The 11,916-nt window shown below is 41.1% G+C and overlaps 1 protein-coding gene across 1 annotated transcript in view; it reads right to left on the reverse strand.

The window, feature by feature from the left end:
- LOC143301792 (uncharacterized) overlaps window positions 1–5,398 on the reverse strand; it is a 105,799-nt gene extending 100,401 nt beyond the window's left edge. Inside the window, exon 1 of the mRNA XM_076616184.1 lies at window positions 5,241–5,398. Within this exon, the coding sequence (XP_076472299.1) occupies window positions 5,241–5,267 (27 nt within the window). The 5' untranslated portion in view covers window positions 5,268–5,398. The remainder of the gene's footprint in view (window positions 1–5,240) is intronic.
- Between the last annotated feature and the right edge of the window lie 6,518 nt (window positions 5,399–11,916).

Genomic DNA, 11,916 nt, shown 5'->3' on the forward strand with positions numbered 1-11,916 from the left:
TGCAACCGTAAGTGTTTTTAATATATTTTTACACTGATGCATAAAACAAATTTGTGTTAAAAAAAAAAAAAAATTCCCAGTATTCAAAAGTAATTATCATCATAGAATCAGAATCAAACCCAAAGTAATTTTTTTTTTTTTTTTTTTTCAAATCATTCAAAATCCCTTCAGCCCAATTCTTCCCATAATTATCATCATAGAATCAGAATCAAACCCAAAGTAATTTTTTTTTTTTTTTTTTCAAATCATTCAAAATCCCTTCAGCCCAATTCTTCCCATAATTATCATCATAGAATCAGAATCAAACCCAAAGTAATTTTTTTTTTTTTTTCAAATCATTCAAAATCCCTTCAGCCCAATTCTTCCCTTTCTGTAAATCTTCAGTTTTCAGTTTCAAGGAAGCGTCAAAGCAAGCAGACTGATCCATACATGTGCTGCGCCACATCTGCTGTAAAAATTTAAAAAATGTTTAATACATAATTCTCTCTCTCTCTCTCTCTCTCTCTCTCTCTCTCTCTCTATTACACACACACACACACACACACACACACACACACACACACATGTAAAGAAACTAATGCCTGATCTTCGCATAAACCCAACCTGCTGAACGGGCAAATGTATGAAAGATGTCTTCAGACTCGTTTCATGGTAGATGGTCATAGTTTTCAAGTCAGACCAAGACCCCGTAAACTGGAAGTTGACTCACTCTGCAAAGTCAATCACGTCCAGACATTTTACGTTTACCTTGGGTTAACGACTGTTTTAAGGTTGCCGCTCGGGTTTACCCGTCTCCCTTTCAGTTTTTTATGGTTCAATGAATAAATTTACTGAAGTAAAGGTGTTATAGAGGCTGGCGGTGGTGGTTTTGTTTGTGCTGGGGTTCTGTTCTCCCCACCACCACCACCCCTACATATTTTATCACCTCACCTGTTGTTTGGAAGACCTCGGAAAGTGGACTAACCCTAGTCTTTACACAAGCTTACACCTTGTGTTTCTCTCTCTCTCTCTCTCTCTCTCTCTCTCGTGCATTCATGTACACACACACACACACACACACACACACACACATTAAAGCATGCATATAGAATAATAAATATTTTATATAGATAGATATATAGATAGATAGATAGATATCCAAACACACAGAAGAAACCTAATAAATGAAATGAAGAAAAAACAAAGAAATACATAAGAAAATATCAACGAAAAAAACAACAACAGAATAAACAACAACTTGAACAAGTGAACAACAAAAAACACAGTAAAAAAAAATAAAGACTCTAAAACTAATACTGTAATAGCAAATGAAAGAACTGAATTTTAAACAAAGAAACATGCAAGCAAACAACCTCCCCTCCCTCACAATTGATTCATTAATCAATTAAATTACAGTACAGCCTCAGAAAGAAAGAAAACAGTAAGGGGAATTCAGTTTTCCTAAGAAGATTGTCCTTTTTGACTCACTTGTGTAAACAAAGTGAGTCTATGTTTTAACCCGGTGTTCGACTGTCTGTGTGTGCGTGTGTGTGTGTGTGTGTGTGTGTCCGTGTGTCTGTGTGTCCGTGGTAAACTTTAACATTGACATTTTCTCTGCAAATACTTTGTCAGTTGACACCAAATTTGGCATAAAAATAGTTCTTTCCAGTCATCTTGTTTAAAACAATATTGCACCTCTGGGATGGGCACAAAAAAATAAAAAAGAAGCCTAATTATATGCAAACTGCATTTACTGTTATATTTATATTTTTTGTATTCTCTAAACTTGGCACTCTGACCTCATTCTGACACAACAACAAGAGCAGTCATTATTATCATTTTTTGTTCAAACAGGAACTTCTTTTGCTAAGCATGGAATTTTTATTTATTTTGCAAATGTTTTGGTGCAGATAGTAAAAAAGGGTAATTACTCTGTAATTAATGCTAGGGGACTTAATTTATCACAAGTGAGTCTTGAAGGCCTTGCCTCTCTTGTCTGTTCATATCTTTCTTTACTTCAGTGACAGCAGCATGTGCATATTGCCATAATTTATGCATGCATAATGACACACCTTCCTGGATGTAATGATTAACAACTAAAAATAAGTCATACATCTCACTGCTCACAGTCTCAGCATAACTTGCAAACAAATGATGCCCCAGAAGAAAAAAAAAAGAATTAGCAAAACAGATCATATAAATGAAAACCAATGATGATAATTGTTATTTCAACTCGCAATCTTCACAGCAACTGCATGGTTAAGTAGATCTATCAGTCCAGACATAAACACTGTTGTTGTTTTTTTTACTTTCCTTCTTAACACCAATGACATTTGAAAATATCTACCTACCCAATACAGTGTGCAGCATCCTTATCATGAGACTGATGACTTTTTTAACACATTTTTTTTCTAATTAGACACCACAGAAAAGTTTCTGGGTAACATACTGAACACTTCTATAAGTATAACACAACGCATTCAACTTTTAGACCTTTTCAGCGCACCATTCCAACCCCAACCCATTGTCACTCCACACACACACACTGGTAAAAACCCTCCAGGAGTCGTGTGTCACACAATCTCACTCTCAGATCAAGGACTCAGCTGGTTTTTCATGTTTGCTCAGTGATTAAATCCCCACACCTGCTGACTCAGTCAACTGAAAGCGGGAGGGGGTACCTCGCTCCGGCCTGGAGCTGCTTCTATTAGTTCTAATCTCTGCCCGCAAGTTGTGCATAATCTTCAAGGGCCTAATCTCGCTTTTGTTCTCTGTCCGACATGGGAAAAGTGTGGGGAGGGAGAAGAAAAAAGAAAAAAGAAAAAAAAAGAGCACACGGCTACTGGTCAGTGGCATTTCATGATAGCCGTGGCTTGTATTATCAGTTGTAGAGAATTTAAGCGTGAAATCGTAGCAGACGGGTGGAGCATGAGTTTGTGGGGGTAGGGGTTGTGTTGTCAGGTCAGATCAGGTGAAAAGAATAGTTGAGAAAAAGAGAGAGGGGGTGGAGAGGGAGAGACAGACGTACAGAGATAGAAAACAGGAGAGACAGAGACATAAAAATATATATATGTATACATATATATATATATATATTAGAGAGAGAGAGAGACAGACAGACAGACAGAGACAGACAGACAGAGACAGAGAGAGATGAAATGGAAATGAAAGAGAGAGAGACAGAGAGAGACACAGACAGACAGACAGACAGAGGCAAAGACAGAGACAGATGAAATGGAAATGAACACATGAAATCACACACACACACACACACACACACACACACACACATGAACTTGGATGCATTCTCTCTCTCTCTCTCTCTCTCTCTCTTCCTCTGCCATGAGCAAGCTTTCTCAAACGAATTTTCAGAATATACTGTACATTAGATATTACACTTAAAACATTCTGCTCTTCAACATTATTTCAAACTTTTTTCAGCAAGTTTCATCAAATTTATTTTCAATGTTCATATACACAAGATATTAAGCTTTTGACATTTTAAACTTCTTCAGCTTCATTTTAAACATTTCTTAAAGTTCTGTTAAAACTGTTATTTCAAGCTACACTAGAATTGCAAAAGAAAACTATTGCTGGCCCTATAACTGTTCTTGCAGTTGCACCCAATGCATTGATTTATCTCAATTAAAAAATAAATTGACAACAGCACGATGTACAGTTTTGCTAATCTTTTCCCCACTACAATTCACCCACTGACACAGATCTTTATCGCTTCAACACACACTTTTAGTGACAAGCACGGATGATCAGTAAAGGTAGCTTCAGACCTCAAGTCAATTACTGTATCCTAAGGACAAATCATGCAAGAGAAATCTAAGTTATATTGACTGATCAACTTTTCATGCTCTCTTCATTCTCTGGAACCAACAAATGAAAAAAAAGAAAGAAAAAAAAGATTGGCTTTGCTATTTCACCTACTTTCAAACAAAAAAATCCCTTACCCCTGGATTCATCCACTTGTAACTCAAAGCTATTCCACATTTCAAATGGAAACCCACCAAATGTAATATTGATCAGGTATAAATTTTGCCAGTTATGATTAAGTTTAGCACATTTGGTTGCTAAGCTAGTACACAAAAAGTACTGATCACATTCAGATATACTTTTAAGAGTGATGGTCCTGTGTTTGTGCCAATCTAGCACAAGTAGCAGACTATTACAGCCACTTTTCTGGATCATACATCATCCATCCATGAGCTAATGTGTCAAAATCATGTTTGTATGTCTTTCTGCCTCTGCATCTTATCATTCTGTGTTCAGTCTTTCCACTTTAATTACACATCTGGGTGACTCAATCTATTTATTTTGTAGCCCTGTTTCTCTGTGTTTGTAAGGGCCTGGGTTTGAATCTGTCTCACCCTTTCTCCCAAGTTTAACTGGAAAAACAAACTGAACGTCTATCATTTGGATGAGTTGATAAACCATTCTCCCATTTGCAGCATGCATTTTGCGCACTGAAAATGAAATCATGGCGACAAAAGTGTTGTCCTTTGACAAAATTCTGTCATAATTTTTTATCAAATGGAGCCACCACTCCATATTAACATTGGTCAAGAAGATGTTTCCTTTTATTTTTTAATCTAGTGAGGTCATTATGTTACAGAGATACATAATAATCAGTTTAAATACAAATTTGGTGAGACTGATGCCAAACAGAAGCAGTGAAACACTGTCAATCCAATTTAAAACAAAGAAAACAACAACAGCAGCAACCTTTTTCAAGTCATAGCACAGGTCAGCTGATAAGCCCATGGATCTCAACCCATCAAAAAGTAATAATCAACTGAGTTTCTAGAGGGGGTCAGAGTTACATTTGTGATTATATATAGTTCTTGCATTTCTCTAGAGTAAAATTTCATTTGACTTCTATTGTCAGTACTGATAATCATATTCGTTCATAATGTATGTGATTATTCTTTCATGGTTCCATGGTAATCCCTGAGATGGGCAAATGTCCATAACCTAATGATGCACAAAGCATGCCTTACTAATCTCTATAAAAAGTTTTTTGTTGTGTTTTTTTCCATTGATATTAAAGAAAAACCACAAAAGAACGTTTAAGCAACATAAGCACAGTTTCTAAAATACACGCAATCTACATAATCCGAAACAACATTAATAACTGTGACAATATCTGAGTTACCTGAACTAATAATAAAGAATATAAAAATAAACCAAAAGTTGGTCATTCCGAACAAGCCGCAATCGTCCACTGATAACGATTATTAAACTCCACTTACCGTCGACTTGGGCTCTGCAGACGCCATATCTCTGCAGTTCTGGTACGTATCCCAAGAACTACGTGATATCCGTCAATTGCATTATTTTTCTAAGTTCCTGACTGATGTAACCAGAGCGCTTTTGTTTACAATCCCCATTCTGTCACCTCAGCGTGAGGGCAGACGCCATTTTCAAACAAACGCGCACTAGCATGTTGCCTTGGGCGGAGGGATACATAGCCTTCTACAAAATATTGACTTTTGCTTCTATCTCTTGGTATAGAATAAAAGTAACAGTTTATATAAACTGATTTCTGTTAATGTTTACTATTTTCGCTTGTCTTCTGTGTAAAAAGCAGCTTGGGGTTTTTTTCTCCCCATCCTACTCTAAGAAATAAACCATCGTCTTATTCAAGAAAAGTAACTGTAGTAAGGTTAACCCGCGTACGGTTGTCTCCCTTATTCAAGCTCTAATCCTGTCGGATTTAGACTCAAACTTTCAACATCCACAGAAAATGGACATGCATTCATCGAATAAAAGGTACGCTTTGCATATTAACACATACGCAGGCATATTATTAATCTGTGTTCATACTATATCGGCTTCCACCACTACTGCTGATACAGCTAACACCCACAAACGAAAGTTATTGTTCTTTGCAAAGCAGGATAACTTACATTAATAAATGTGGCTAACACTTCGCGGTAACTTGATACACATGTGTAGTAGTTCTGGTAATGGAAAAGTGCTTCGCCAGTTTATGATCATTCACAAACATTCAAACTTGCAAACTGAAGAATCAAGTTCGGAGAGAGAGAGAGAGAATTCAGTTCAGTCGATTACTCAAGGAGGCGTCACAGCGTTCGGACAAACGTACACTACAACACATCTACCAAGTGTAGATACCTGACCAGAAACATAACCCAACACGCTCAGTCAGCCCTTGATGGGGGGGCGGGGGGGGGGGGGGAAGAATAAATAGATTAGAATAAATAGGTGAATAAATCACAAAAAAGAATGATAAGTAACCAAATTTTCACAAAGAAATTTAAATAGAGAGAGAGAGAGAGAGACCAGCCAAAGTTATTAACTGTCCTCTTGGCTGAGTGATGTGTGTTCGAAGGGGGGGAGAGTGAGTTTGGGCAAAGGACCAAAATCTCCCCCCCCCCCTTACCCCCCTCACCCACCCACCCCCTGCAGCCTCCCCTCCGGCCCCCACTCCATTGCGTATCAACTACTCTGTCATTGCTTGGATACCCGTTCATTCACAGCGTATACCCCTCCCTTGTGTCAGGTCAGGTCATGGGATCTGCTACTGGTAACCTGTAATCCAGTACAACCTGTTCAGGGTCGGGTTGCCGGCGACTAAACCGGCACTCCCACCGCTCCCTTCCGGGACTCAGTGGTGAGGCGGGTGGCTAGACACCCTTATGGAGATCCATAAAAGGGCGTTGGCTCAGGAGAGCCACCGACGGCCATCTAGCTCCACCGTGCTGTGTGCATGCCACACGCAGTTGGCCCCCGGGGTGTGTCTACCCATGCATGCGAAGTCTGGATCCGGCAGAATCTGCAGAAGAAACCTATCGGTTCAACGGAGAGGAAGGCGGTTACAGCAACGCACTGTGGAGTGCAGAGAGCAAGATGAGACACCGAAAGGATATCTTGATCATCCACTGCATCCGTGCTCATCCTCCAGTCGTCTCGACTTAGTCTTGCCACTGGAAATTGGTGGACCCGGACGAGAGAGTGAGGTCGACGTTGCGCAACTCCTCTTCACTTTAAACAAACTCATCGCGCAAGTCATCAGTCATCCAAAATGACCTTTCATCCTTCATCATTTCATCACCCCCAAGTCCTGTGGCGATTCAGCCATCTGCGCATTCACAGATAGATTCATGAGCATCCTCCCCCCCACCCCACCACCACCCTCCCCCCATCCCCCAGCTGGATGACAACGATGGTCATCATCGATCTCGATGGACACACCACCACCACCACCATACCCCTCCCCGCCTCACCCAGTTTCACCCCAAGAAAACCAAGCTGATCAGTTAAACAGCACACAGCCTCTGTGTGTGTGTGTGTGTGTGTGTGTGTGTGAGTATTGTACTGAACATGTTACCATCTTGTGAAACACACGTCAGGTTCGTGTGCACGTGCAAATCGCCCCCAAATACTGTCAGTCAGAAAGAGCTCAGTGCCGAAGATACCAGCACGCGCAGGAAGTGGACGTTTTGTTTGTCACAGAGACATGGCTCAGAGAAAAGGGTGACGAGGCCAAGTGTGCTGATCTCTGTCCTCCCGGTTATTCCATTAAATCTTTTCCACGTGCCTCATGTCTCCCATACTCTCACCCATATTTCGAAGTAGTACACACCACCGTTTCCCTTCCCTCAAAATCTCTGCATTTTTTCTGTCCATATCGTCCCCCACCTAACCGCAGAAACAAACTCACGCAAGAATGTTTATTACCGATTTTCATGAGCTTGTCGATCAGTGTAACAAACTTGCTGGCATACCAATCATTTGGGTGACATCAACTGTCATTTCGACCGTCCTAACGACCACAGTACCGCAAAACTGATTGATATTTTTGACGCTTTTTTCTTTTAAACAGTACGTTGACCAGCCCACGCATACTCGAGGACATGTTTTAGACTGGGTTTTGTGCAGACCTGATGACGACATGGTCCACTCTGTGACTGTGACTCATTCCCTCACCTCGGATCATTACACTGAAAGCTGTGATTTCAATGTCCATGTTCTCCCTCCACTCCCTGTGTATAGAAATGTTAGAAGGTTACGTTTTATTGACCATTTTAAACAAGACTTGCTGGCGACTGTGTCCCTCTGCTGACGATCTTGACGCTGCCCAACGTGCGTTGCTCGATAAGCACGCCCCAGTGTCCAAGCACCAAGGAAGTCCTCCCCATGGTACTCACCGGCTGCTGATGTTCTTCCAGCCGCAAAGCGTGCACGCCGTAGGGCGGAGAGGAAAACCAAGAGGACAGGGCTGACAGTTGATAAGCATATAGTTCATAAAGCAAAAATCAATTACTTTTCCTCCAGGATTTCTGACAGTAACAGTGCTTCGCAGCAGTTTGGTATCTGCAATCAACTTTGTCCTTGCAGAAATTCTTGTTCTTTACCAAACACGTACCGACCAAACCAACTGCCTGATGTTTTATGTCAGTTTTTCATCCAAAAGGTATCAGCCATTCGTTCTGAACTTGACTCTCAGCTACAAACTACTTCCATTTCTTCAGATTTAAATTAACGCATCAGTTCAAAATTTACTACTCTACTTTTTGAATGTTTAGATGAACTCCTCCCCACTATCACTCATATTGTGAATGTGTTGAAGGCTGGGTTACATGAGCGATCCAAGGGATACTGGATTTGCTTGGGAAAAAACAACAACACACACACAAAGAAAACAAACCCTAGGTCTACTGCTCATTCCATTGATTTCGTGAGGGGAGGGGCGGATCTTGGCGTTGGGAAAAGCTTAGATCTGCTGGTAAGAACCTGTGTGTGTGTGTGTGTGTGTGTGTGTGTGTGTGTGTGTTACTGAGTATCATATAAAGTATGTGTGTGCCTGCATTTATATTACGTGTGTGTGTGTGTGTGTGTGTGTGTGTGTGTGTGTGTTAGTATCATAAGTAGGTACACATGTGTGTAAGTATGTGTGTGCTTTTTGACATTGACTTTGATAAAGTACGTTGTCACGTAGGAGCCTAGTCGGCTATATACACAACGCGCATGCTACCGTCTGCTACTGTGACGGTGGTCCTGCCCATTGCCAGCAGCTGGTCGTCGTTCAAATTGTTCCAGTCGAGATCTACAGCTGTTCTTACGAAGAAAGAGTTCTTAAACTGTTCTTTTCTTGTTTCTGATGTTGTTCTGCCTGGTTGACCTCTCCGGCACGATGTTGCTGGAGACAAAATCGACAAAGTTCCTAGTGCTGGATGCGGCGTCTGTTTCTTTCTTGTTCTTTTGTGAACTGGCCAGGTGGTATAACTGGTACCGACCCCTCAACCACTCGTTTTAAGAAAGAGAGACGGAGGTCTTGTCGTCTCTTTTGCAGGCTTGGAAGCTGTTGGTCTTTCAGCACAGAGACACAGCCGGTTCTTTATTTCTATTGTCTTCCTTGATGAAACGTGCTGTTCGGTGTGGTATTCGAGAATGGATCGCACGAGAACTGTGTATTGTGTATACGGTCTTCCTACAGGTTTGAGGGTAGTGTTGCAAGTTTCGTTGCAAAAAGCCGATGGTGGAATTTACTGACTTTTATGGTGGTTATAACGATGCGAGAGTACCACTTTAGGTCTTCCGATATCGTCACAAGATGGGGATTTGTACTGACTTGTTGTGGAATTTCGCCACAGAGATTGTAGAAAACTGAGTCAATCTTCTTCTTGATTGTGATGATATAACACTTCTTTACATTGAAGCGCATGCCTCATTCTTTTGCCCACTTCTCAAGTTGTTTCAGGTCCACCTGGAGAGCAAGATGATCATCGAAGGTCCTTATCTGGCAGTACAGTGAACAGTCATCTGCGAAAAGGCGCACTTGAAATTTGCTACTGGTAGGTCATTGATGTGACATAGGAACAGCAAAGGGCCGAGCACTGTACCCTGAGGGATGCCAGAGTCAACTGCAACTTCTGTTTCCTCGCCATCCAAGACAACCTTCATGGTGCGATTGGTAAGGAAGTTCTGGATCCAGCGATGTATATGGCCTCTGACACCATATTGGGACATAGTATTGAGAAGTTTCTTGTGTGGCATGGTGTCAAAGGCCTTGCTGAAATCCAGTATAGCCAGTTCTACTTTGGCGCCTTTTGTGTTATTGGGTTTATGTGTATAATGTTCATGTAACCCATTAAAATGCTGTGTGTCCACAGTTGTTGCAGTTGTTTATGTGCACATAGAATGGTTGTGATTGAAATTAGTTTTTTTGTATCAACTGACATGCAAAAGTTTGTTCTGTCTTTTCATTCGCATTAATTACCTTTAATGGATCCAGTTTTGTATGTGCATTTACTGTTCAATCTCAAAATCTTGAGATTTACAAACAACAAAACATTTTGTTTTTGTTATGATCACAGTACAATGGCAATGGAAGTGAGGTTGGCAGTTGGCTATTACATGCCATCCATCCACAATTCAGCAGAGATAAATAAAACAACATATTCTATTTCAGTGTGGTGTCAGTTATTATAAGGCAAAATGAGTTGTAACCATCCGAAAGTTCTCCATTCTTCTTCTTCTTCGATCGTTCATGAACTGCAACTCCCACGTTCACAAGTATGTACATGAGTGGGCTTTTACATGTATAAACATGTATAACCGTTTTTACCCCACCATGTAGGCAGCCATACTCAGTATTGGGGTGTGTGCATGCTGGGTATGTTCTTGTTTCCATAACCCACCGAACGCTGACATGGATTACAAGATCTTTAACGTGCATATTTGATCTTCTGCTTGCATATACACACGAAGGGGGTTCAGGCACAAGCAGGTCTGCACGTAATTCATGTTGATGTGGGAGATTGGAAAAATCTCCACCCTTAACCCACCAGGCACTGTGAACAAGATTTGAACCCCAGACCCTCAGATTGAAAGTCCCAACGCTTTGACCACTCGGCTATTGTGCCTGTCGTTCCCCATTCAAAAGAGCTTCAAAACTGTGTGTCGTTCACAGCACTGAGTACGGCGTACAGCGTGTTGCTGCTCAACAGGTCAGTGATTGCCACAACATGGCTACCGCATGGTGTGCCGGTCAGTATTGCATTGCTACTCTGTTGTTTTACAGGTCAGTGGTTCTATCATCTATGAACAGCAGGTTCAAATTGTATGTCAGCATATGTCACTTTTTTTTTTTTTAGTCAGTTTATTGAACTATATTGTTTGTTTTTTTTTGTCGCAATAGATTTCTCTGTGAAATTTGGGCTGCTCTCTCCAAGAAGAGCTCGTTGCTTTTCTGTGAGCACCACCCTTTTTTTGTTGTTGTTGTATTTCTTCCTGCCTGCAATTCTATTTGTTTTCCTACCCAAGCGGATTTTTCTATAGAATTTTGCCAGGGACAACCCTTTTGTTGCCATGGGCTCTTTTACGTGTGCTAAGTGCATGGTGCACACAGGACCTCGGTTTATCATCTCATTCGAATGACTAGCGTCCAGACCACCAATCAAGGTCTTGTTGGGGGGGCCGGGGAGAAAATGCTGGTGAATACGGAGGGTGAGAAATACATGGTGACTACAGGATTCGAACCACTGCACTCAAATTATCTCGCTTCCTAGGCGGACGCTTTACCTCAAGGCCACCACTTCACTATAGCCAAAACCCCGCTATTACACATCATTTAAACATAGGTCCGCAGTGCATGGGTCATTTGGGGGTAGTTTCTCCTTTGTCTAAATCCTCTGGGATTCTCCGATATCCTCCTCCTCCCCTTTCAGCAAATGGGTTGGTGATCACGCCACTGGAAGATGGGTTTGATGATTACTGGATGATCAGTTACCACACTGTCTGGTCATGAAAGTTTCTGTATTAAGTGGCTCTGTCACTTCAAGAACATGTTGCATTTTTCAGCAAATATTTCTTTTTTCAAAGATCGTTTGCAACTTTTCTGCCCTTATAACCTATTTAAACTTACTTCATTGAGTGTGTGTTTGTGTGTATGTGTGTGTG

Source organism: Babylonia areolata, chromosome 28, assembly GCF_041734735.1.
Source record: "Babylonia areolata isolate BAREFJ2019XMU chromosome 28, ASM4173473v1, whole genome shotgun sequence".
Classification (NCBI taxonomy): Eukaryota; Metazoa; Mollusca; class Gastropoda; order Neogastropoda; family Buccinidae; genus Babylonia; species Babylonia areolata.